This window comes from Populus trichocarpa, chromosome 19 (assembly GCF_000002775.5).
Source record: "Populus trichocarpa isolate Nisqually-1 chromosome 19, P.trichocarpa_v4.1, whole genome shotgun sequence".
NCBI lineage: Eukaryota > Viridiplantae > Streptophyta > Magnoliopsida > Malpighiales > Salicaceae > Populus > Populus trichocarpa.
Window position 1 is genome coordinate 15,511,517 of NC_037303.2, and position 26,121 is coordinate 15,537,637.

Sequence of the window (26,121 nt, forward strand, 5' to 3'; positions counted from 1 at the left end):
AATTTAAAAGTTTTGAGATTTTTTTGAATTTTTTTAGAAAAAACTAGGTATTTTAATACCATATTTGTATTTTATAGTATAAAAATACAACATAATTTTTTTTAATAGACTTTGGATCCTGATTTTTCCATGCTCAGGACATGAAATCTACTACTATTTATAGGAGTGAAAGAAGAGAATCTTATCTTCATTGCTGCTCAGATTATAATGAAGAAAAGGCCTCTCTTGCTGTAAGAATCTTATCTTCATTATGGTTCGCCCTATCCATAATGCAAATCTACTTTCCCCAAGGTAACGTCAAAAGGTAGATATACCTGAAGGAAGCTCCACTGCATCAGAGGCTACAGAGAGTTGTTCTATACTGGATTGGCTTGAGAGCTATGATGAAGGGAAGAGCAGATCCAGCTCTCTGCATTAATCGATGAAGGGATTTAGATATGTTTTCCTTCATATTTTCGTTACATGGCAATTCGATACGTAGATATGTTGCAGGTTTTACTGACATATTTTGGAGCATTTCAATGGGTCCAAAGAGGAATTGGTGATTGATCTACTAAGTAGCCTTGCAAGTGACTTCAAAATATTCAAGGAGAATGACCTGTATATGCTTTTGCAAAGAAGAGAAAAAAAAGAAGAAGAAAAACATAACTTAATCCGTACAGACAAAGGGAAAAGAGAGCAATAAAATAGGTACTTGCCAAATGCCAATCATTTGCGAGGTAAACAAGCTGCAACTACATACTTGCATGATGGGTAATTACAAGAAATAATCATCAATAAACTACTGTCGAGTTCAAATTTCAGCAGGGCTATATCATCGTGGAATCAGATAGTAAATTCAAAGAAGGGCATGAGCATTAATGCTTTCAGCATTACAAGCTGTCCAACAAAAAATACACCAATTATCCAGCACTATTAATAACAGTAATTGTTTGTCATAGCATTCTCTTGGAATAAGAAGCTGCAGGAATGCCAACTATCACTATCAAAAAACGAGAAAACTTAGACAAATCAGCAAATATATTTTTCTCAAAAGAAGAACGATGTTAATCATTTGGGAAGGCAGGAAGGACCAAGCTGGTTAGTGGGATAGATTCTCATGAAAACCCCACTTGGATTCTAACCTTTCAAAACAAAACAAGAGGTTATTGCTTGTGTATTGCATCATCCAGTTCCAGTTCCATCCCTGCACGTTTTTTAATAGAGGCAGTGGCATCCGGAGGTGATTTCAATTTAAGTTGTAGCTCCTTATATCTCTCAACATCAAAATTCAGCTTCTTGAACAACTTCCTTTGCCTTGAGAGAAATAGCCTCTTCATCAGGTCTTGGTAAGTTGGATCTCTTGCAGTGATCAGGAAGTATGCATAACCTATGACTATGCTACCGGTTGTGCCAAAAAAAGCTATAGGTTCCATTACATCCCATGAAAATTCCCAAAATGTTAGCCGGAAAAACAGCCCAACCTGTAATAAAGCTAAACACAACCCACTATAAAGGATGCGGCGAACCTGCTTATTTGCCAGCACATCAATTTCTTCTTTCTTCCCCTGAAGTATCTTTAGCTCCTCTCTTGCAGGGTCGTCCTCAGGAGTTAGAGCAAGCGGCACTGCTCTTCTAATCAGATATACCACCTGCAACATAGAATATTATCAAGGCACAACCAATCTGTAGTCAGGAAGATTAATATCCAAGGGCTAGGGAAAAAAAAAAGAAACAGTTTAAATCCCTCGTCTTGTTTAAATGCAAATTCATGCACTTTCTAAATCTGTACCAATGGTATTGTATAGATAAACAAGTGAAAACACAAAATAAAGATCTCGTTGCTTCAGCCTAATTTAAGTTGGTGCCCAATGACCACAAGACATGCTATCTTTAGAAGTCAAAATTAGTGTGCTTCTGCATATGAGGTACCAAGACACAAGCAAAAGCAAATTATGATGAATATTAGCAGACAAACTCACTGCCAAATTGATAAACGGTTAGTGGATAAATAAAATCTACATGTTTATCATTCTTCTGACTTCCTTTGCTGCACCCTATACACAGAGAGGATTGTGAATATCCCCGATTGTCATTCCAATAAGCAAAGAAAGAAGTAGATCTGCTTCTCAAAATTACATTTTGATGAAAAGCAAGAAAATTAATAGAGCATTTACATCCCTTTTCTCAGCTAATATTATATTACTAGTAATAGAGATGAAATTTTGAAAAGGTGCTGAATGAAAGGAGAGAAACCAATAGAAGAAGCATAAGCTCGAACAGTGGAGAAAATATAGATAGATAGAAATAAGCGATATGGGAAGGTGGAGAGAAGAATTGATGGTAACTTCTCTACTATATAATTGTGATGAGCGCTGGAACTTGAAAATCCCTTGAAAAAGGAAAGCGAAATAAATGATGGGAATTCCACAATCAGAATAATAAAAACAGTGAAAAGAAGAGGGGGGGGGGGGGGGGGGGTGGTGTGGGGGAAGAAGAGAAGATGCGGTGTCTCTCTACGCAGTGGGAGTCTGCCCCACCACCACCACCCCAATCCACCCGAAAAGTAGACTAGCAGGCAATTGATTGAATGCAAACATTAGCAATGAAAAACATATAAAGGTATAAATAAAGGAAGAAGGGTAGAAGAAGAGGTATGGCTAGTGGCTACCTACCTTATCAGGATGAAGATAGACTTTGTCACCGAAGAGAAAGACGACACCAGCATCGTCAAGGACACGAGCAAAAGTAACGGCTTCATCATAAGATCTGGCAATACCCATGCTTTGGCAGGCTTCAAGGAGGTCTGAGTATGGTATAATTTCCTTGGTTTCCATGCCAAGCTTCATCTTTAGAGCCTCCACATTCACCAGTCTCATCAGCCTCTTCGCCTCCGCACATGTTATCAAAACATTTTTATTACTATCACTGTTACTATTATTAGAGGAGGGTGAAGAATCATTATCATTAGCATCAGCATCGATCATGGAAGAAAAACAAAAGGATGTGATTTTGCTGCAAAATGGTGTTGCAGCAGCAGCTCCTCCTCTACCAGAAAAACAAAAGGAATAGGCAGAGGAAGCAATAGTCCTGGTGACGCATCGCGGTGATGTTGAAAGGGATTTAGTGTTGGCCGCCAATAGGGTGCGCTTCAAAACCCCAGAGGCAGAGGAGGACCATAATCTGCTCCACATTGTTTTTTTTTTTCCTTTCCTTAAATCTATCTCTTTGGATTGGTACTATATAATAAATAGTTTGGGTCTTAATAGTTACCAGAACTTACTGGCCTTTCTTCTTTCTGACTCCTCTCCATCACCTCTCATGATCTCTGACACATCTACACAGACAGACAGACAGATCTGTACTTTCTTTTCCTGAAAGAAGTAAATAGTATCTACCTTATACTTAATTTCTCAAACAAAAGGAAGTAGGGAAGCCAGCCTTTAGCTTTTAGCAACAGGGAAAAGTGAAGGGGAAGGGAATAAATTAAACCCGAAGGGAAAACGAAGGGGGAGGGGAGGAAGAAGCAGGCAGTTGGAAACTGTAACTATTTATAGTGTTGAGAGGGGAGGGATGACTGTTAGGTTAGGGTAGGACCAGGCAAATTCAATGCAGGCGACCAAAAAGAAATGCTTAAAAATTAGACCAAACATAACAAAAAGACGTACGTGTGCACTGCAGCCCGAGCTGGGGGTTGGTGTGACTTCCCTTGCTTGTTACTTCGTTCCTTCCTACAATTGAAAATATAATAGAGTTAAAGCGATTTTTTTTTTAGAATTATATTAAAATAATATATATTTTTTATTTTTTAAAATTTATTTTTTACTTCAGAAAATATTAAAAAAATAATTTTTTAATTTTTTAAAATTTCTTTCGAACAAAAATACTAAACACGCCCAAACATATATAACCATAATTTGTTTGCGCCGAAACTATATTTTATATTTGATCATGTTTAATTTAAAAAATTATTAAATTAATATTTTTTATAATAATTTTACTAATATAAAAAGTAGTAATAATTTTTTTTTAATATATTTTTACATAAAAAAAACCTTTGAAAAAATATTCAAAAACAAAAACCGCTCCTATGAATAGCCGACGAGGAGTAAAAGTGGTTAAAATTCAATTGAATTAGATTTTAGCTTATTACACGTCCAGGGCAGGGCAGAACTCTATCCAAAGGGATACCATCAAATACGACAACAATAGTGCCTCCTCCAAAACCACAACTACCCATACAGACACGGGCGAGGCCTTCCAAGTTTGACCCCCACCACCCCCACCACCCCCACCACTACCACGACGATTATCTCCCTTCTCCACCCACATGCCTTCGGTTTTGGACTCATCAATAGAATAGATTAGATTAGATTTATTAGCACCCACTCTTGGACCAACCTCTTTCCTTGCTCTCTTTCTTCCTATTTATTTAATACAGGAAAGCTCTTCTATGGTGCTACTTATTGTCCAAAGGGAGCAGCCAAGCATGCTCAAAGAGGAAGGAGTTTTTTTTTTTTTTTTTAATTTCATGTTGTCCTTTAAACTCCAAACTCCAAAGGGATACGATTTTGTTTAAAAGAAAAAAATAAATTCCAAGTTGAGATCCACAACAAATCCAATGACACATCACACACGACAAAATGGAGAATGTTACTAAGATGTTTGTTTAAGAGATTGCGTATGTATTCTGTTAAAAAAGTAGATGTAACCTGTTTAGTAATTAAAAAAACATTTGTTATTATTCATGGGTCCTATAGTTTGCTGCGTTTGAAACACAAGAAAAAAAGAAGCAGCTAGGACTTGCTTCCTGCGCGGCGAAAACACTGAACATGCTTTACTGTTCAGTGAACAGTGGAGCATGACTCCACTGTTCATTGAATAGTGGAATATGCATCCACTGTTCACGCGAACAGTGCAAGCAATTCACTTGTACTATTTGCGTGAACAGTTGTTTTTTTTAGTGTGTTTATTTTTTGTACATTTAAAAAAAAAACTAGTTTAGAGTGAATTAAATTCACTAGCACTGTCACGTGAACAATATTTTTTTTTCCCGAAAAACTAGTGTATAGTGAATTAAATTCACTCACATTGTAATATCAAATCAATTTTATTCCTGATAATATTTTATCTAATTTTATTACAGGCTCAAAAAATTATAAAAACTGTAATTCTTGTCGGATGAATTTTGTACGTAATGGAATTGTAGATGGTTTAATGAAATAATAAAAAATATTTTATATAAAGTATTATTTATTTCATGATGTAATAACAATAGTTAAATCTACAATATTTAAATTAAAAACCATCAATATTAATATATATATTTTTTAAATTATTTTATAACCTCAATTTCAAAAGTATTCTTAACCAAACACATAAAACTACTTTTTATTCAACCTCAATTTCAACTACAGTTTTAACCAAACACCTATTTTTTCAAACCAACCTCAACTAAAAATACTTTTTATAAAACAATTTTTTTCAAACCACAACCACAACGGCTACCGCAATACCAAATAAATCTTTCACCTCTACTCTCTCTTTTTCATATTTAAAAATCCACAGCTATATGGCACTCAAATCCAAAAGGAAAAACAAAACGGACTACTTTGCAGCTCAAACCAGTACAATGGGGTAATCTCAGGTCTCCCAAGTATGAAATGGAAGCTATTGTTACGGTATGCAACACGACACAGACCTCAAACCCTCCACAAGTCTGGGCTTAAAAGCTAATGTTGAACCATCACTAACTAGCTGAGTTAACAGCTATACATGTGCATGCGTGGTCATACCACAAACCAAACGGCGGGGTTGGGTCACTGACCATGTCTAGCTTTAGACAAGGTTTTCATCAAACCTTTCACTATCTTCCAAAACCATAACACATTCATCACTGCCAATGTCCCAGGTATCACAAGAATGCTATAGAAGCCCAATGGAAATATTTGCTTGACCTGAAACAAAGGAATGTACGATATGAGGGAAAGAGAGACCAGCACAACGGTAATTTGTAACCCAAAAATTCATACAACCACTAGCCAAGATAATTGCATCATCCTGAATTTACACCATTTCATTATCAGCATATCACAACATCACAGCCACTAAAATGCACAGAACGAAAGCAAATATTATATGTATTCTGATGCCATGCAATTCCAAACCTTGAATAGAACATGTCAAACAACCTGTTGGTTTACGAAAGCAAATATGATATGTATTCTGATGCCATGTCAATTCCAAACCTTGAATAAAACATGTCAAACAACATGCTACATCTATACCTGTTGGTCATTGAAACTCGTATTGATAAGAGTTAAACTGAGATGCTCACTCACCTGATCAAAATGGATAAACATGTGGCTGAAGAAGAAGATGAACAAAAGAATCCTTGCAACCTGACCACATCAGCAGTTATTGTCACCATTATTGAGCCACATTAAAGAGCAGTAAGAACAAATATGACACATGGTGACATTACAGAGCTATGTGGAAAAGATAAATGACAATCATTAAGTTTGGAAACCAGTCATGATTCAGTCCCAAACTCAATCATATCTTCTACTGTCTGTATTTATGATCTAACTATCAAAACAGAACCAATCCCCATATAGGAATGGCATACACTGGCCTCTTTAAGGGTCACCTTAACTAAATTGATCCCAAAAGGCTGCCAGAATGTTACTCTCTCAAAAAAAGAAGGCATAGGAGAAAAGGGCATTTCAAAGTAACTTATTGAACTTGGAATCATGCAACTCATCATTTTCAAAAGGCATGCTCTTAATCATCCACCTTCGGTGTCTAGAATAAAATGGGGTTTCTCTCTTCCTTTTGACCTTAATGCTCCATTTATGGAGACAAACAAGTCATGGTCTATTCATTTCCGCATGAACACAAATTTGAATAAGTTCAACACTCAAATATCATGTTAAGTAGACTACAAGCACAAGGCAATCATAATATCTAAAGTGATATAGCTGTGGCATACACTGGCCTCTTTAAGGGTCACCTTAACTAAATTGATCCCAAAAGGCTGCCAGAATGTTACTCTCTCAAAAAAAGAAGGCATAGGAGAAAAGGGCATTTCAAAGTAACTTATTGAACTTGGAATCATGCAACTCATCATTTTCAAAAGGCATGCTCTTAATCATCCACCTTCGGTGTCTAGAATAAAATGGGGTTTCTCTCTTCCTTTTGACCTTAATGCTCCATTTATGGAGACAAACAAGTCATGGTCTATTCATTTCCGCATGAACACAAATTTGAATAAGTTCAACACTCAAATATCATGTTAAGTAGACTACAAGCACAAGGCAATCATAATATCTAAAGTGATATAGCTGTGGCATACACTGGCCTCTTTAAGGGTCACCTTAACTAAATTGATCCCAAAAGGCTGCCAGAATGTTACTCTCTCAAAAAAAGAAGGCATAGGAGAAAAGGGCATTTCAAAGTAACTTATTGAACTTGGAATCATGCAACTCATCATTTTCAAAAGGCATGCTCTTAATCATCCACCTTCGGTGTCTAGAATAAAATGGGGTTTCTCTCTTCCTTTTGACCTTAATGCTCCATTTATGGAGACAAACAAGTCATGGTCTATTCATTTCCGCATGAACACAAATTTGAATAAGTTCAACACTCAAATATCATGTTAAGTAGACTACAAGCACAAGGCAATCATAATATCTAAAGTGATATAGCTGTGGCATACACTGGCCTCTTTAAGGGTCACCTTAACTAAATTGATCCCAAAAGGCTGCCAGAATGTTACTCTCTCAAAAAAAGAAGGCATAGGAGAAAAGGGCATTTCAAAGTAACTTATTGAACTTGGAATCATGCAACTCATCATTTTCAAAAGGCATGCTCTTAATCATCCACCTTCGGTGTCTAGAATAAAATGGGGTTTCTCTCTTCCTTTTGACCTTAATGCTCCATTTATGGAGACAAACAAGTCATGGTCTATTCATTTCCGCATCACCACAAATTTGAATAAGTTCAACACTCAAATATCATGTTAAGTAGACTACAAGCACAAGAAGGCAATCATAATATCTAAAATGATATAGCTGTACTTGCAAAATAAGTAATGAAGTATGAAATGAATTCCACATCACATGTGCATAACATACAGAAATTACTGCAAGACAACTGAAATAACCAGGATTTTAATGTGTGTTAGTACCAGCCACCCCATGAACAATAAAACTCCATTCCAAATGTACAATTTAGAGCTCTTCTGACCAGCAACGTCCAAATACCTAAATTTGCATCCAGCAGATTAAGGAAGTGCTAAGAACCAAGTAGTCATAAGGAAATTATGGAACACCTTCAAATGATAACCTTACCATCTTAAATTTACAAAGGGAGTTGTGATCTCAGAAAAGAGAACCATTAGTATGTAAATCTGTGCTTGGCCACTTAGGAGAGCGAGGATTATGGAGAACATGGATAGTCCATGGTGCAAAAGCTTATAGAAATTGAGGAGATCATTAGAAATTGGTTCTTATGAAATGCCACTGAAAATCAAAATCTCACACAAATAAAGAATATCAACATCATTAGCAAATCGTTAATAGGAACTAATAAAGAACAAATCAAAAGGAACTTCAAGTCGACTTGACTTCACAGGCAGGCAAGAGTGTCTGCCAATCTTGTTCAAACAAACAAATTATTGATAATAATGATGCTTAAAACAGAAAATTTTGCTGCGAGTATATTGAGGGTAGAAACCAAACAATTCAATTCACAGTTCATAATATGGTTACTTATAATGACAGTCTCAAGAGGACTTCTCTTTTTCCTTATCTTTTCCTTGTTTGTTGGAAAACGAATAGACAGGCTCAAGGATTGGAAAAAAAATTGATTAAAATGTTCATCCACCAAGGACTCTTTATACTTACATACTCCATACCACCTAATGCTGGAAAATGAAATAGAATCATTGCCAGATCTGACAGAAAATAGCCAATGGATATCTGCACAAAACCCAGTAAAAATGAATTAGGAAAGACAAACAAAAAATTCCTCTCAAGTTATCAGACATTACTGAAAATATGTAACCGATTCCTATATAAATGGTGAGCTCATTGTTCCAAATACTTGATCAAATATGGCAGTGTATATCGACAATTTCAGTAAATTAAACCTCTGCCAGATGATGCTTCCATACATGTATTTCTAAGCCTTCACTCTGGTAGGATTGTAAATGGATAGCATTTTAAGCAATATATCAATGCGATATGTTACAAAAGGATGGTTCTTCACTGAATTTAATATTGCAATAAATTGGACCGATGCACTTCAACTGAAAAAGAATCCTGTACACCATGTTAACTATTGATATATTTCTTAAACAACAAAAAATTGGTCTCCCAGTGTATGATTGCTCACTCAACATGCAAGTGTTCACAAGTACACATATGCACATGACATACTGAGAAAAGCTGCTCATATTAGTCAATCCATATAAGTCATCAGTGTGTTATTCAAGATGCAGTTGAAACTATCAACTGACAGGATTCTAGCAGTGCAACAAACTTTAACTAACAATTATAAATTTGAACTATCTAGATGCAGAAAGTCAAAAACATTTAGTGGAAAAAGAAATCCAGCTTTACATCGGAGGCTCATGCAAACACAAATCAGGCATTGATGGAACATAGATATACCATAAAGTGATAACTAGTATGCTTGGCATGCAAAGAAATAATGTTCATCATGACCATTGGTGAAGATGCGACAGTGAAGTCGATGTTCATAACGAAATGCAGACATGACAAATTAAATGCTAAAAGGGATAGAAATTATGAGAGATGAAAAATTAAAGAAAGAAACCCTATAATAACTTTCAGCTTACCCCCAATGTGGAGTTTGATAAAGTAGAGGTTCTATTAACAACTAATTCATCTCTAGAATCCTCATAAAAAAGACCCGATAACAGCAGGAGGTATAGAGAAGCTGATGCAACAAAGAGAGCATGAAATGTCGAGAACCCTCTGTTTCGTAAAGGCAATCAAAGTGAGTTTACGCCTCTAGAGAGCTTGAAAATCAAAAATAAAAAAGAAGGATGAATGTGGAATGTGATTGTACCGGTTATTCCACTCAACTTTCTGCGCATCAGTGAGTTTCCCATAACCTTTGAAGTACAAACGGCTAACAAAAGCTGTTAATTTGTAAACCTTCATGGGAAAGATTGGAGTGAGTGAGTACAAATGACGTGAATAAATGCTAAGATTTGTTAAGCTAACAACAGGAAACAAAATGCAAGTGCAGGGAAAATGAGATATAAAACCAACCGAACAAAATTACATGACTGATTTGCCATCTATCAAAAAGATTTTACTTTACTGGGCAAAAATGGGCTTGTAATACAAACCCTAGGTGGGGAAATGGTAACAAACAAATTAAAGTAGAAAATTGAAGAGGCACACTTACAATTCCGCAGGCAATGATGCCAGACAAGACGGAAGACAGCAGATGAAATTGTTTGGTTGCAGTGTCAAGTGCACAAGGAAAAGACAAGGCCGCCGCCATACTAGACTTGCTACTAGTCTTTCTGGATGGAAATATTTTATAAGAGATCAAAAACAGGCCACATGTCAGACTAATCTAATCTGAAACTGAGTTGCCCAAAATTATGACAAAAATTGAATATAAAAAATATGAGGTAGGCGATGTATAAATAGGATGGATATAATTAGACATAGATATAATAATGTACTCACATATTGTTTTTTGGGGTCTTGTAATGGCGATGGAAGTCAGGTAGTGAAGAAGAAGAAGAGGAGACTAACAACTGGTACCCGCTCCGCCTCCGCCATTAGCAGCATAATGTATTATTTTCTCCGCCCTCTTAAATGCTACTAATTGCTAATGCTATCTGTTTACTGTACTACTACCACAACCAGACGCTTCGGTTTCGAATTGTTATAAAATTAAATGAACAGCTTTAGAATTATTTTATATACCATCTTTTAGTCTTTCTTCTATCCAGACTCTATCACTATGTAGTACCGGAAAAAGGGAAAACTTTGGACGGAGCGGGGTCAACCAGATTACAAATATAGATGGAAGGAGAAAGACGATATTGGCTTTCTTCTCCGACTGCTTTCCTTGGGTGTGTGTGGATCGTGGAACCAACTGGATGGGTATGGGCCTTGCGTAATACTTTGTGTGTGTATCTATTTGTTACGGAGGCCCAAGGGCTACACTAAGATATGGCCTGATGATCAATATGCCCGCAAATATGATCACAAATTAATCATTATGCCACTACACTCAGAGTTCTGATCCCCTGATGAGGAGCAAGATAGACTAGAAAACAGCAGCGAAGGCAGAAGCAGAAAAAATCCAAGCAGGAAGAGGATTTTCAGCAGCAGTAAGTCAGCAACCAGAGGCAGATTCGTTGTGGCAAACAGAGAGGGAGAAAGAGGAAATATCGTACAAAGAAAAGGAGAAGGAAAGTCCACTATGAGGTGACCATCGGTCAATGCAAGGTACCTGATAAAATGATCAACTCCATGGTATTTTCTGTTTGTAACACAATGTTGGAGATACCGAAGTTGTATTGATTAGGATACAGATGATCCTAATTCAATTATTTTCTTTGCTTTCACGTGGCATTAACTTTTCTAGTCATCACTAATCAGACAGCTTCAAATAACTCTGAAAATCTTAACCAAATTGGATCATTCACGCTTTAATATTCCTGGTTCACAGAGGAGCTATCAGCTCACAAAGGAGAATTGATAGAAGATCTCTAGTTTATATGCAAGAGGGAAAACTTGCTTGTAGAAGGCAGTCAAGTGTCAACATTCCCTTGATGATGAAGCAAACACAAAAATATAGAAGATTTGATTAGCGAAAATAATTACAAATGTGATTCTTAAATTTACGGTTTTATTTTTTGCAAAAAAACAAATAAAAATATGAAAGCATAATAAAAATTAACACGTAATTTGAAATAAAACAATAAATAAAAAAAAAACCTAGTAAAAATAAAAAAATCAATCCAAATAGAAACTTTTAGGCATAATTTCGAGAGATCTAATGATACGAGAAAAACTACTTATAAAATTACTTAGAAAATTTTAAGCCCGTATCCTTATCCAAATAATCTTGTTTCTACAAGTTCAGTGTCCCTCTCACTGTTTACCTAAATTTAAATTACTATGGATTGAAGCAGTGTAATAACGGAGGTGTCCTTGCCAAAGAAACTTGCTAAACATGCAGTAGGGACGAGATTTTTTTTTCCATGAGATGCATTTAGCTTTGAAAGAATGATTAAGAACAAGATGGTCAGTTCAGATTTTGCTAGGGCATAATAAGGTTGTCAGGCCCTAGGCACTAGGGGGTGGCAAGACTGCCAGCCCCAAGCGATGGGTCGGGCATGACTACCATACCCTAGACACTCGGGTTAGGTAGAGCATCCAGAACCCAAATGCTCGGGTTGGCTCTGGGGTCTAGCGCTTAGACCCGGGACTTTTGGGTTTGATGGGAGGACCCAAGGCTCTTGGATCTGGTGTCCGGCCCCAAGGTTTTTGGGTTTGGCGATGCAGCCAGCCCAAGGCTCTTGGGCTTGGACTTGCAGACCGACCCAGGGCTCTTGGGTCCGGTGGCAGGACCTAAGGCTCTAGGTCTAGTGTCCGGACCCGCAGCTTGTGAGTTTGGCTTCCAAATAGCGTTTAAGAGAGGGCCAAAACTCTTGGGTCTGACGTTACAGTCAGACTCACTTAAACTTGGGTCAGACAAATTTATTATTATTATTATTATTATTATTATTATTATTATTAAAATTATTTTTATTTTTATTAAAATTATTAATATAATAATTAATAAATTTGAAAAAATATTATTAATATTGAAAAACAACCATTGATTTGATTTGAAGTGTAAAATTAAAAATTATTATTATTATCATTAATAAGTTTAAAATAGAATATTATTAATATTGAAAAAAAATCATAAATTTGATTTGAAGGGATTAAAAACTATAAGAACTTGGATTAGACAAGTTTAATAATATTATTAGTATTATTATTATTAGGGGAGTCAGACCTCAAAAACTTGGGTCTGGCTAGGGCGCCAGACCCAAGTATCTTGGGTCTGATAGGGGCGTCAGACCCAAGTTTATAATAATCATTATTATTATTATTAAATATTTTAAAAAATATTATTACTATTAAAGAAAAACCTTAAATTTGATTTCAAGGAATAAAAAACTATAACTTGAGTTAGACAAGTTTAATATTATTACTAATATTAAAAATATCATTATTTATATTATAAATATTACTATTGATATTATAATTAATATTACTCTTGGATATGTCATTATAGCTAAACCAACGCTCTTGGATCTGGCTTATAAACAGACCCAGACTCAACTTAGCGCGTGCATATATATATATATATATTGTATGCTGAAAAAAAATTACAGTCGAACCACCTAACTACATCTTAAATCTTTATGGTGATCATCTAGAACATGATTTCTGCCTTCTTCGTCCACGCTAGTTATAGGTTCTCAAAACTGCATGTGAAGACGCAACCAACCATTTCACAATCCTCCAAATCAAGATGTGTCAAACAGATAAATTTTGCAATTTGCCTTTAAATTTTGCAAGCGGAAACTAGGAAAAAAAAACATATAAGAGATAATATTTTGAGGAGAAAAAATAGTGAACCCTTAATTCATATTTTTATTTTGAAAATAAGTTTAATAATATTTTTCTCTCTTAAAAGTTTACGAGACTTTTAAATAGAAATATACCAAAAAACTTTATCCCTTCTAGAGAACAAATAATTTGAAAAGCATAAAGAAATTTAATATAAAATCCAAAATAAAATAATAAATTTAGAAAAATCAAGGAAAAACAACAAATTAATCCAAACAACATCTTCTATGCCTAATTTTGGAAGACCTAATGGTATAATGAATGAAAAAGTGATTTTTTATAGAAAAACTGCCTGTAGAATCATTTAAAAAAAATATTTAAGTTTGATCCAACAGTCAATTTTTTTTTTTTAAGTTACCACCCTAGTTAGGCGCAATTAGACATCTTCTTTGGCTTAAACCTATCATACTAGTTTATAAAAGCATTTGCTAAACAATTAACATAATCTTGTTTAAGGCAATCCCTATTTAGTTGTGTTAGATTCTCATTCCGAATGTTTATAACCTTTAGTTCTACAAGCTCGGCTACTTCACTAATTAACATTATGCTCCAGGAGAACCTTCTCATCCAAAACTTATACCCCTTCATAACACCATGTCCTACTCTTTAACTTCCAGCCTTAGTAACTCTAAGTTTGTAAATATATTAGATTAATAAATAGTGATATTTAGTGTTTTTATAACAAAAGCATAAAAAACATAAAAAATTATTTAATGAAAGCCTAAAAGATATACGTCTAAATCTATAAACATAAAAAAAAAAGCTCAAGAAAAACATGATTTCAACAAAAATATAATAAAATAATAATACTAAATATATATTCAAACTTGCAATTTATATATAATCAAAGTCCAGTATGCATACTAATAATAAAATTAACTATGTTTAAATTAGAACAAAAAAGATAATAGCTTGTTGAAGCACTTTAAAACAACAAATATTTTGTTATTGTCAAAGATGAATATTTTATCCTTAAAGTTTTATTACTCATCACTATCTTATGATGTTTGCAATATGCATTATAAGATTCTAACACCACTATCTTTATTTAGATACACTTCCAAACTAAGGTCTTTGAACTAAAGATTATGTAACTCAAATATCTCTCATCAAAGTATGAACTTAAGCTCTATATTTGAGAGAAAAAACTAAAGCATAACAAAGAATGAAAAAACTAAAAATAAGATAAGAAAGAGTGTGGAAAAATCTAAAACAATCAAGTAAAAAACTCTTTTTTCATCCCTCTTTTTTTAGTAAATTTTGAAAGCTAACAGGTTGAAAAATTAATAAGAATTTAATTCCCATCATTATCAATATTTGATTAGCCACCATAAATGAAGAATTAAATATAATAAAACCAATGGTTCTTTAAGTATAAAATCCAAGGCTTTTTAGATCAATTTCTCATTCATCCATAATTTATTTAAATCATGTTAATTAAACAAATTTTCAAAAACCCCTCACATGAATGGAAATTGTCACACCAGTTTGAAAATGACTCGAAGATTTATTGAGAGGTACTAATTTTGTAGATTACTATACCTTTTATGTAAACCAAGACAACAATACTCATATAGTTCTCTACTTAGACATTTCCTTTGGATCTCATCGTTATGTTTAACTTTTAGCTTTGAACATTCATTAGTGAAATACTATCATGTTTATTTGGAAAAATAATGAATGTAATGTCTTGAACTATTCAACCTTTTATGTAAACCAAAACAACAATACTCATATAGTTCTTTACTTAGACAACAATACTCATATAGTTCTTTACTTAGACATTTCCTTTGGCTCTCATCGTTATGTTTATTTTGGCTGTGAATAACTCTTGAGTTTATGAGTGCTTTAGAGAATTCAATTTTAATCAAAATTCTCAAAGAAACAACTATATTTTCACTTATATAGGTAATCTTTCATTAAGAGTTTTATGTTATACTCCATTTGGTGTATCAATATATGAAAATCATTAAGAGCTCAATTCATCCTTATCACATTGCAACTAACACTTATTTCATCATAGGAATAAGCAGAAGATAATAATTTCCTAGTGCTATCGAAAATAATTATATAACTTAGTTTTTTCATTTGAACCTAAATCTTGAGATCTTCAATGAACTAGGTATAGTTATCATCATTACACTCTTTCAACTTTTAAGGGCTTTAACCTCATTCCCCTCGATGAGTTATACACAAACTTTCTCGACAAACCTTTGATTAGTGAATCCATAATATTTTTCTTTGACTATACATAGTTAGTGAAAAGAATTACATTCAAGAACAATTATTAAACAATATTATATCTGCGATGTATATGTCTAGACTTACTATTATACATATTACTATATGCCCTTCCAATTGCCGATTGATTATTGCAATGAACACAAATAGCCGGCACTGGTTTTGGCTAACATGAAATATTCTTTAAAAAATTCTGAATCCATTTGGCTTCCTCTCGAACTTTATCAAAAGAAATAAATTTTGATTTCATCATGGATCTTGCGATACATATTTGTTGGAGGATTTTCAAGACACAGCTGCTCCACCAAATGTGAAGACATATCCACTTATGTATTTTAAATCTTTAGTGTCGAATATCCAATTAGCATCATTATATTCATTTAGTATTATTGGGTAATCAATATGGAGTAGTCCATAGTCCAAGGTGTACTACAAATACTTGAGTACTTTTTTTATTGTATTCTAATTATCTATACTTGGATTACTTGTAAATTTACTTAGTTTACTAAGTAAGTAAGTAATATTAGACTTTATGCAGTTTCTAACATATATTAGGCTTTTAATTATTTAAAAATATTTAAAATGATTTTTTTTATCTCTATTATTGAATAAATGTACACTTAAATCAATTAATGGTTTGATAATACTATTATCACATTTAGAAAAAATATTGAGCATTTTCTCATCGCAATAAGATTGAGTCAATATTAATTCATCAAATATAACATTATAATATAATATTTACAACACTTAAATCTTTTATATTAAATTTATTAATTAATACTTTCTTGGAAACTTATAATGAAATTTACCTTTACACACAAGTCTTGAGAGAAATCATCAAGTTCATTTTGAAGAAATGTGAAAAACGAAGCTCTCTGATAAGGGAATTTTTAGATAGGCAGCACCAGGGAGGAGAGAAAAAAAAGAGAAAAATAAAAAGAAAAAAACAGAAAAAAAGAGTTTAGAAATTTTAATTCGACATGTGCTAGATTAAAAAAAAAATATTAAAAAAATATTTTTTCACAGTGCTAAGTGTTAAAAAAACAGAGAAAAGAAGTCATCCTCGGAAAGCTGAGGAATGAACTATGAAGCTGGAGTGTTTCGTGGCTTGTAACCGTGTGAGCCTCTTATTTGTTAGTAGAAAAGAGCATATTAATTCTCTTCCTTTCTTTCTTTATAGTGAGTTTTCTATCAAGAAGACAAAATAGTCAAAATATGATCAGTCAACCGAGGCCAAGTAAGCGTCAGTATCGAGAAACTTTTTCTTTAATCAAAGATCCATCTCAATCAACAATCAATTAGAACTCTAAAATTTGCATCAATCAATCAATCAATCAATTTATAGTACAATCTATCTATCTATCACAACTCCCCTACAATCATCTCAAAATTCAGAACCTACAACATCACGAACTTATACTCGAACTTCAACAAGAGCCACGTCGCCTTTAACTCAAAAGAAACTAATACATATTACAAATCAATTCATTGTCATGTCTAATTGAACTAGAGCACCTTGATGCAGACCATATAAAGCTGATTGCCTATACATTTCCTTCTCTCTTCGATTTTATTCCGTATGAACTCTCCAAGATAAGGTAATTTTTATTTTTTTAGTTTATTTTAGTAGACACTAATTTATTTGAAATAGCTCATAATCCTGATAAAAATAATCCTTTGAAAATTTGCATTTTATTTTTTTTTCTTTTATCTTAGAATCAAAATCCTGTTACTTTAAAATGTTTTTCGCAAAACTTCAATCCTCAAAGTTTCTGTTATTACGATTATTGACAAAATGTTTTGTTTCTACAAAAATGCTTTCGGCCTAATTTAGTAGTAATTAGTGGGTTTATTTTGCTCCCACCATCGATATTATTCCTTCACAAATTCAAGATGGTCATCAGCTTTTCAAAGAAAAAAAAGAAAAAAAAAATACAAATCTCACCCTCATTCTTTACTTTTTATCTCAACCTTTAGAATTATATGATGGGATTATGCCATTGTTAAAAATAATATTTCTAGGTATATTTTGTTCTTAGAAAGAACAAATTAATATCTATAATAAAAACAAATGACCAATAAATTTCAACCAGTTTCAAATCCACAACGTAATTATCTTCCATTTGGATATTAGATTGATCATGGCATACATGATTATGTCTATCGTAGCTACTACGAACTCTCCTCATGGAAATGCTTTGTCAATATATATCGATATAACGTTGTCCATATTATAATACCTGTCTTATTAATTGACTTGTACTTTTTTAAAACCCAAATTTTCATTCTTAAGGTAATCAACTGCCATTTACTTATTTTTCTCTTGCCATTCATATAATTTGAGTTATTAGATGAAGTAGGATTTACCTGTGTTGTATATCTTTCCAACACCTCCCATGCCAAGTGAGGAAACTTTTGCAAACCGTTGGAAGTATGTTTTTTCCTTTTCTTTTTCCTTCTCATATGAATCTGATGAATATCCTGAAAGTATCAAATTACATAACGTCGGAAACATAAATTAAGCATACTTCGTGATGGATCAACTTATTTTGTGCAAAAATCTATTTACTCAAAAGGCCCATGAATAGAAGAGCCAAGAGAAAGACGTCTCATCATAAAAACTTAACAAAAGTCAAAACCCATGGAAAAAAGGTTTGGAAAGGTGTCATACCCAACTTTCATGGGCTCAGCTACGCGCCAGGTCCAAACACTCGTAGGTCCGGCAAGATGTCAGACCCACTACTAGAAAATCGGCGAAAACAAACGGAATTACCGACGGAATTTTTTTTGTCGGTAATTTTTACCGACAGATATAATTCCGTCTCTAATTTTTTTGGCCTATACTGACAGACCTTTTCTGTATACCGACCGTATTGCCGACGGAATATATATAATTTTGAAAAAAAGAAACAGTGTGATGACGTGGAATTTTTTTAGATGATTTTACCTATGAAATGACCAAGGGATTCAAACCGGGATCTCCGTATAGTGACGTGGCCCATTCACCATCACAATTACCGATGGGTATACCGACGGGACGTGGCCGTTGGTGATTCCATCGGTAAAAGCCAATATATACACACTTTGCCGACTCTCTCCTCCTCTATTTCTCCTTCTTCTTCCCCGTGCCAACTCTCCCCTCCCAAACTATAACCAACTACCCATCCCAACTCTCCCCCTTATCTCAACACAAACATTCAAGTTTCTTATACTTTTGTATGTGGTCACAACATCCGTTCTCCGATTAATTTATTGTGGATTTTATCATTTTTTGTAAGTAAATTTATCCTTTTTAGTTTTAACATTTAAATGTCAATTTTATTATTTTTATTGTTTTTTTAGTATATGTATTTTGTTAACGTATGTACTTGTTTTATTGTTATTTGTCAAAGAAACTTGTAGTATGAATGTATAATTTTGTAGTTGTTATAGTTTGTTTTAGATTTTATCAAATTGTATTTGTTTGTAAATTGTTGAAACTTTGTTTGAATTACACCGAATTAGATGTGTTATGATGAAATAAATAATAGCTTGTTTAACGTGTCCATTTTAATTTTTATCAATTCTATTGCGGAGTTGTGATTTCCGTAAATTTATATATGTATAAATTTGTATGGACGTTGATAATTGATAATGAATATTTAACATAAGTGTTTTTTTAGTTTGTTGGATAATGTCGGGGCAAACCAATATTTTTGCAAATTTATTTACGTAACATAGTTAATTAATACATGTTGTCATCATAATTTTATAGAGGTTCGATAGAAGTCATGGATGATCGTCCATGGATGTATCGAGACTCACCCCAAGGATTGCGGAGAATGGATTATTGTAATGGGGTTCAGGGTTTTATTAATTTCGCAACATCTATTCCGATGAATTTTACTGATGGCGGTATTAGGTGTCCATGCAGGAAGTGTAAAAATAAAAAGTTTATGCATCAAGATGTTGTAACGATGCATCTTCTAACCAAAGGGTTCATGGAGGATTACCTGTGTTGGTATGCACACGGAGAACTATTTGTTCCTAATGAGAGCATGGTAGAAAAGGTGGTTGGGTCAACTTCTAGTGCTAGCAACGTGCATGAAGTTGTAAATGACAATAGTAATCCTTACAGAAATATGGTTATGGATGCAATGAGAATGAATCAAAGTAATGTTAGTCAATGTCCAATCGTAGAAGAAGAACCTAATGCAGATGCACGAACCACAGTAAATTATCGGTCGTAGCACAGGTGCTCACCATCAAGTCAGATCACGGGTTGAGTGAGGCTGGTTATGACAAAATTATCAAAAACACGAGAAGCATTTTACCTGAAGGGAACAAGCTAAAAGAGAAATTCTATGCTGCAAAGTCCATGATGAAACCCCTCGGTTTAGGATACCAGAAAATTGACATGTGCCCTAACTTCTGCATATTATACTACCTTGAAAATTCTAAGCTGACCGAGTGCATGACATGTGGGCATTCCCATTACAAACCCAGAACTGGTAGGGGAAAGACTCTCGTGGCATATAAAAAACTTAGATACTTCCCAATCACACCTAGACTGCAGAGGTTATTCATGTCACTAATGACTGCTAAGCACATGACATGGCACCAATCATATAATATGGTTGATGGAGTGATGATGCATCTTTCTGATGACGAAGCATGGAAACACTTTAACAATGTGCATCTTTACTTTTCAGCTGAATCAAGGAACGTGCGTCTTTGGTTGTGTACAAACGGATTCAACCTATTCGGGTCATTTGCTGCTCCTTATTCTTGTTGGCCTGTCATATTAACGGTTTATAACTTGCCACTGGGGATGTGTGTGAGGCTGGAGTTCATGTTTTTATCTATGGTCATACCAAGTCCGAGCAGTCCGGGCCGGAATATAGATGTTTGTCTTCGACCGTTGATTGATGAGTTGACACAGTTGTGGTCCTCTGGAGCTTTGACTTATGATATCTCAAGGAAACATAATTTTATTATAAAAGCGGCTTTGATGTGTACTATCAATGATTTCCCACCTTATGGAATGGTTTTTGGTTAGAGCACGCATAGAAAACTAGCATGTCCATACTGTATGGAAAACAACAAGGCATTCACGCTAACAAACGAAGGTAAAGCTTCTTTTTTTAACTGTCACCGTCGTTTTTTGCCACCAAATCACAGGTACAAAAAGAACAGAAAGGATTTCTTTGTTGTCAGAGTTGAAAAGGATGTTGCACCCCTGCGTCTTTCTGGTGAAGAATTGCATGATGTTGTATCAAAGTACAGTGACATTGTGTTTGGTCTCCAATCAGGTAAGCAGAAGTTTCTTGGTTTTGGTTTGACCCATAATTGGGCAAAGCGAAGTATCTTTTGGGAGCTTCCTTATTGGAAGACCAATCTCCTCCGCCATAACCTTGACGTAATGCACATTGAAAAGAATGTTTTTGAGTACATTTTCAACACTGTCATGGATGTGAAGGGGAAGACAAAGGACAACATCAAGGCTAGATTGGATTTAACGTTGTTCTGTAACTGTAAAAATATGGAGTTGGTTTGTGATAGGTCACGGGTTGCAAAACCAATAGCAAGCTTCGTGTTAGAGAAAAACGCACAACTACTAGTCTACAAATGGCTTAAGAGTCTGTGTTTTCCCAATGGACATGCCTCGAACATTTCAAGGCTGGTTAATATGAAGGAATGCAAATTATATGGAATGAAGAGTCATGACTGCCACGTGTTTATGCAAACACTCATTCCATTTGCTTTTCGTGATTTGTTGCCAAAGAGGATATGAGATGCACTCACAAAGATCAGTCATTTCTTTAGAGATATATGTTCCAGCAAGTTGCATATTGATCACATTGAAAGGCTTGAAATGAATATCGTCGAGACAATATGCAAACTTGAGATGATATTCCACCCATTATTTTTTGACTCAATGGAGCATCTACCCGTACATTTACCATGAGGTAAAAGTTGAAGGACCAGTCCAGTATAGATGGATGTATCCATTCGAGAGGTTAGATATTACAGTTGCAATGTAATTCATAATGAAAAGTTTTTTCATTGTTTTTTTAATTGATAATTTTTGTTTAATTCTATATATGTAGGTACTTGTTCAATCTTAAAAAAAAGGTTAAGAACAAGGCGCATGTTGAGGCTTCAATATGTGAGGCCTATATTGTTGAGGAGATCTCAACATTTATTTCGTACTATTCTGAACCTCTTTTGAGAACGAGAATCAACCGTGTTTCACGGAATGATGATGGTGGTGAAGTGCCTTCAAGTGGAAACTAGTCAATATTCTCCAATCATAGACGACCCACACCTAAAAATGCCATAGGGGGAAGATATTTATCTGAAATAGAGTTCAGACAAGCACACAATTATGTTCTATTTAACTGTGATGAGCCGAGACCTTTTATTAAGTAAGTAGATATACTACTTAAACTTTGTCAAGAGTGTACTATTTATAAATTGTGATATCATAAACTTATATAATTTGGAACAACCTTACAGGCAGCATCGACGATATTTACTGTCCAATAACTCACAACTGACCGAATCCCAAATCTTTCAATTACAAGATGAACAATTTGCCACGTGGTTTAGAACACATGTAAGTCCTATCATAAACTCATTATCTCTTGCAAGGTAACTGTACGTCAATATTACAGAATGTTCGTTTATTGATTATTGTTGTATTTGATATATAAGGTTTATCAAATGGGAGGTAGTGCTGCTATTTCACTGTTTTTACTAAGCTTGTGCCTTGAAAGAAAAGTCAGGTGCTATAATGAGTATTTTATCAATGGATATGTGTTTCATATTGAAGAATACGGGCATGGAAGAAAGACATACAGCAACGGTGTTTGTATTAAGGGATCGACTTCTAGTGAGTTTGAAGTTGACTACTATGAGAAATTAGAAGAGGTCGTCGAATTGCAATATCATAGCGAGCAAAATAGAGTGTTTTTATTCAAATGCTATTGGTATGACACAACTAACAAAGGAATCAGAGTAGATCCTCACTATGGTCTCGTTGAAATCAACTCAAAAGCTAGACTCCGCAACATAAATGATGTCTTTGTTTTCGCAAAGCAATGCCAACAAGTTTATTACACATACACCCCTTCATTTAGAAAAGATCAATCAAGAGTTGATTGGTTATCCGTTTTAAAAACAAAACCCAAGGGTCGTGTCGAGGATGTTCAAGATGAGAATGAAGACTCAAGTGTGATAGATGAAGTCTTTCAAGTTATTGAGTTGGTTGAACCATATCGAGTTGCTCCTTCAATTGACTTAGAAGAAAATTTGAATTTTCATGTTTTCGATGATAGTCTTGTTGATGTTGACGCAGAGGAGTTGAATGTTGTTTTGAGCTCTAGTGGACTAGAGAATGTTGATGAATAAGATGATAACCACATTGAAGAGTGTGATGAAGCTGATAACAATTCAATTGAGGATGAAGACAAAAATTCTAACTAAATATGATCAGAACACGAAAGTGTAAAGCCTTTTTTTATAATATAATATTATGGATGATATTTTGGAACATGAAATATTTATTTTATAATTGTTTGCTATTGTTATTGTGATGTGCGGTAAGTTTGCAATTTAAGCGTTTGTGCAGGAGGATAAATAAGCAATACAAACAAAACATGTAAAAGTATGACACAAATACCGACATCCATACCGACGACCTGTGGCCGTCGGTATTTTACCGAGAGTTGCAAAATATTTACTGCATTTGCCACAATCACCGACGACCATACCGACGGTCTGTGGCCGTCGATATTTTACCAAGAGTTGCTAAAAATTTACTGCCCATGCCACAATCACCGACGCTGTTTCTGACAGAATCACCGACGGACGCTGCAAATTCCAATGCGTGTGACTGTCAGAGTGCCAGGTTGGTCAACCCGTTTACCGATGGCATCACCGACGGACGCTGCAAATCCAATGCGAGCATGCTCTAAGACCTATATACCGACGAACGTGCCGATGGACTTCAAAAATTCTAGAGGGATTTTTAAAATTTCAGTGCGAAATTCAAAACAATACCGACGGAATTTACCGACGGAAATTTATTGCCACCGCTAGGAAAATATTATTCTAATTTCCATCGGTAAAATTGTAGTATAAAACCCAGCCCCCCCCTCTATGGTTCATTTTTTTTTCGTTCCTCCTCATTCATCTTCTCTTCTCCTCTGCGTTCCTCATTTCATTTTTATTGTTTTGATTGTAGTTTGCAACATATTAAAATGTCTGATTCTCCTTTCTTTATCATTCCTAAAGTCTTTAGTTTTTTTCTTTTTATTTGTTCAATTTATTTTATTGTTTGTATTGCCATAATAAATGAAAATTTTGTTAAATTTGAATTGTTATTGTTGAATTTACCTTTAAAATGTTAATTGAAATATATAATTAAATTTAATTGTTTTATCTTAATTTTATTATATTATTGCTTGTTATGTTTTGTATTATTTCGAATAATTTTAATTGTTATTTATGAATTTTTATAGATGTTAGTTGAAAATATATAGATGTTAAATTTGTATAGATATTAGGTTGTATGTAAGATTTTGCAATGGAGTCAATTGGCTTGTGGATGTTATCAATATTTGTAGGTATAAAAACTGTGGGTAATCTCTAATATAGGAGAGGTGTTGATGAATTTTTTTTAAATAATTGAATTTAATTATTTAATTATTCGTATAAATTTGTGTAGATGTGTAGAATGAAAATTTAATTATTTTATTGTTTGAATTGTAATAATTATTTGAAAATTTTGGTGAATTTTAATTGTTATTGTTGAATTTACCATGGAAATGGTAATTGGAAATGAAGAGTTAAATTTAATTATTTTTATCTCAATTTTATTCTATTATTGCTTGTTATGTTTTTTTTATTATTTCCATTAATTTTAATTGTCATTTATGTATTTCTATAGATGTTAGTTGAAAATATATAGATGTTAAATTTCGATAGATGTTAGGTTGTATATAAGATTTTCCAATGGAGTCAATTGGTTTGTGGTTATTGTAAATATTTGCAGGTTTGAAAACTGTGGGTAGTCTCCAGTATAGGGGAGGTGCTGCCGAAAGGTTTTTAAAGAATCAAAGTTAATTATGTAATTATTCGTATAAATTTGTGTAGATGCGTAGAATGAAATCAACAACACGTCGTCAGCAGACGGTTGCAGCTAGTTCTTCTAGCAGCAAGGATGATTTTCTAGGTGCTGATCACGAAGAGGCACCTAAGCCAACTTGTGATGCTACCTCTTGTAGCGCGGTTTCACAGCGCAGAGGCGGTGTGCTTCACAGCGATGTCAATTCACCCGCAAGTACCAGGCATAATGGAAGGATGACCTTTCAATGTCGGTTTGTTTAGGTTTTAGTTTTTTTATATACTTATAACATAATTTATGAACAACTAATTAATATTTTATTAAATTTATTTAATTTCTAGCTTATTTTTATAATTTTATATCTTGTACTATTTTTATTTTAAATGAATTATTTATACACAACACAAATTTGAGTGGGATAGCGCGAACAACAATGTTGTGAGGAGGGTATGGGAGAATCACACGGCAACTAGGTAACATCGAAAATAATATAATTTTTTGTTTTATAATTTTATGCTCTAAATTCTAATTTGTTACTATGGAAGTAAGTTGCGTGATTTTTGGTATGACAAAAAAAAAGCAAAAAGATATACGAGAGATAATGGTCTAGAAGGCTGGAATGAGGTGGTGGTTTGGTAGGAATTCAAATCGCCATTCATGTCAGGGGATATATGGACGCAATATATTGAGCACGTGATGTCTGAGCGGTTCGCACGACGCTCACAGTCTGGTGCCGACAATCGGAACCGTCAAATTCATGGTTCGGTGACCACGCACAACGACAGCTTCGTTCCGTTCAGTGCACGTGCGAAGCGGATGGTAAGATTAATTTAAATGAAATATATCGTTAATTAATTTGTTGTTGCTTATAAATATATTTAACTTTCAACCTTTTTTTTCCTTACAGGCTATGTCTCTTGGACGTGAGTCGAGCCCAATGAAGCTGTTTGTAAAGACGCACGTGCGGAGTCAAGACCTCCAAAAGAGGGTGCAACAGTTCGTGGACAACCATGCTCAACACTTCGTGGTATATTCGTTCAATCATTTTATTTCATAAGTTATTATTTTCTTGAATTGAATATGATGATTTGTTTTTTAAATTTTCAG

The 26,121-nt window shown here is 34.1% G+C and overlaps 2 protein-coding genes across 4 annotated transcripts; both read right to left on the bottom strand.

The window, feature by feature from the left end:
* Nucleotides 1-833: 833 nt before the first annotated feature.
* LOC7494642 (calcium uniporter protein 6, mitochondrial) lies at nt 834-3,604 on the bottom strand. 2 transcript variants are annotated; one of them, XM_024591240.2, is made up of 3 exons: nt 2,655-3,604; nt 1,509-1,631; nt 834-1,402 (listed from the first exon to the last, which is right to left on the bottom strand). In XM_024591240.2, the coding sequence occupies exons 1-3, from the start codon at nt 3,171-3,173 to the stop codon at nt 1,376-1,378; spliced, it is 669 nt and encodes a 222-aa protein (XP_024447008.1). In that variant the 5' UTR covers nt 3,174-3,604; the 3' UTR covers nt 834-1,375. The 2 variants fall into 2 exon arrangements, with proteins under 2 accessions (XP_024447008.1, XP_002325621.2); XM_002325585.4 differs by having other exon boundaries at nt 834-1,631; nt 2,655-3,595.
* A 1,090-nt stretch (nt 3,605-4,694) lies between these two features.
* LOC7498109 (uncharacterized) lies at nt 4,695-11,106 on the bottom strand. 2 transcript variants are annotated; one of them, XR_008058231.1, is made up of 10 exons: nt 10,710-11,106; nt 10,420-10,540; nt 10,075-10,163; nt 9,842-9,980; nt 8,886-8,960; nt 8,331-8,452; nt 8,168-8,243; nt 6,321-6,380; nt 5,749-5,936; nt 4,695-4,881 (listed from the first exon to the last, which is right to left on the bottom strand). XR_008058231.1 is itself a non-coding variant. In XM_024590848.2 (9 exons), the coding sequence occupies exons 2-9, from the start codon at nt 10,516-10,518 to the stop codon at nt 5,799-5,801; spliced, it is 798 nt and encodes a 265-aa protein (XP_024446616.1). In that variant the 5' UTR covers nt 10,519-10,540; nt 10,710-11,105; the 3' UTR covers nt 5,493-5,798. The 2 variants fall into 2 exon arrangements, 1 of the variants encoding a protein (XP_024446616.1); XM_024590848.2 differs by lacking the exon at nt 4,695-4,881 and having other exon boundaries at nt 5,493-5,936; nt 10,710-11,105.
* Between the last annotated feature and the right edge of the window lie 15,015 nt (nt 11,107-26,121).

What these genes read in the sequence shown, in the direction of transcription:
- LOC7494642 (XM_002325585.4), bottom strand. Translation starts at nt 3,173, where the DNA reads ATGTGGAGCAGATTATGGTCCTCCTCTGCCTCTGGGGTTTTGAAGCGC. An exon ending in TCTATCTTCATCCTGATAAG is followed by an intron (nt 1,632 to 2,654) that starts GTAGGTAGCCAC and finishes TCTATGTTGCAG; the next exon opens with GTGGTATATCTGATTAGAAG.
- LOC7498109 (XM_024590848.2), bottom strand. Translation starts at nt 10,518, where the DNA reads ATGGCGGCGGCCTTGTCTTTTCCTTGTGCACTTGACACTGCAACCAAA. An exon ending in TATCAAACTCCACATTGGGG is followed by an intron (nt 8,961 to 9,841) that starts GTAAGCTGAAAG and finishes GGTTTTGTGCAG; the next exon opens with ATATCCATTGGCTATTTTCT. An exon ending in CATTAGGTGGTATGGAGTAT is followed by an intron (nt 8,453 to 8,885) that starts GTAAGTATAAAG and finishes AATTTCTATAAG; the next exon opens with CTTTTGCACCATGGACTATC.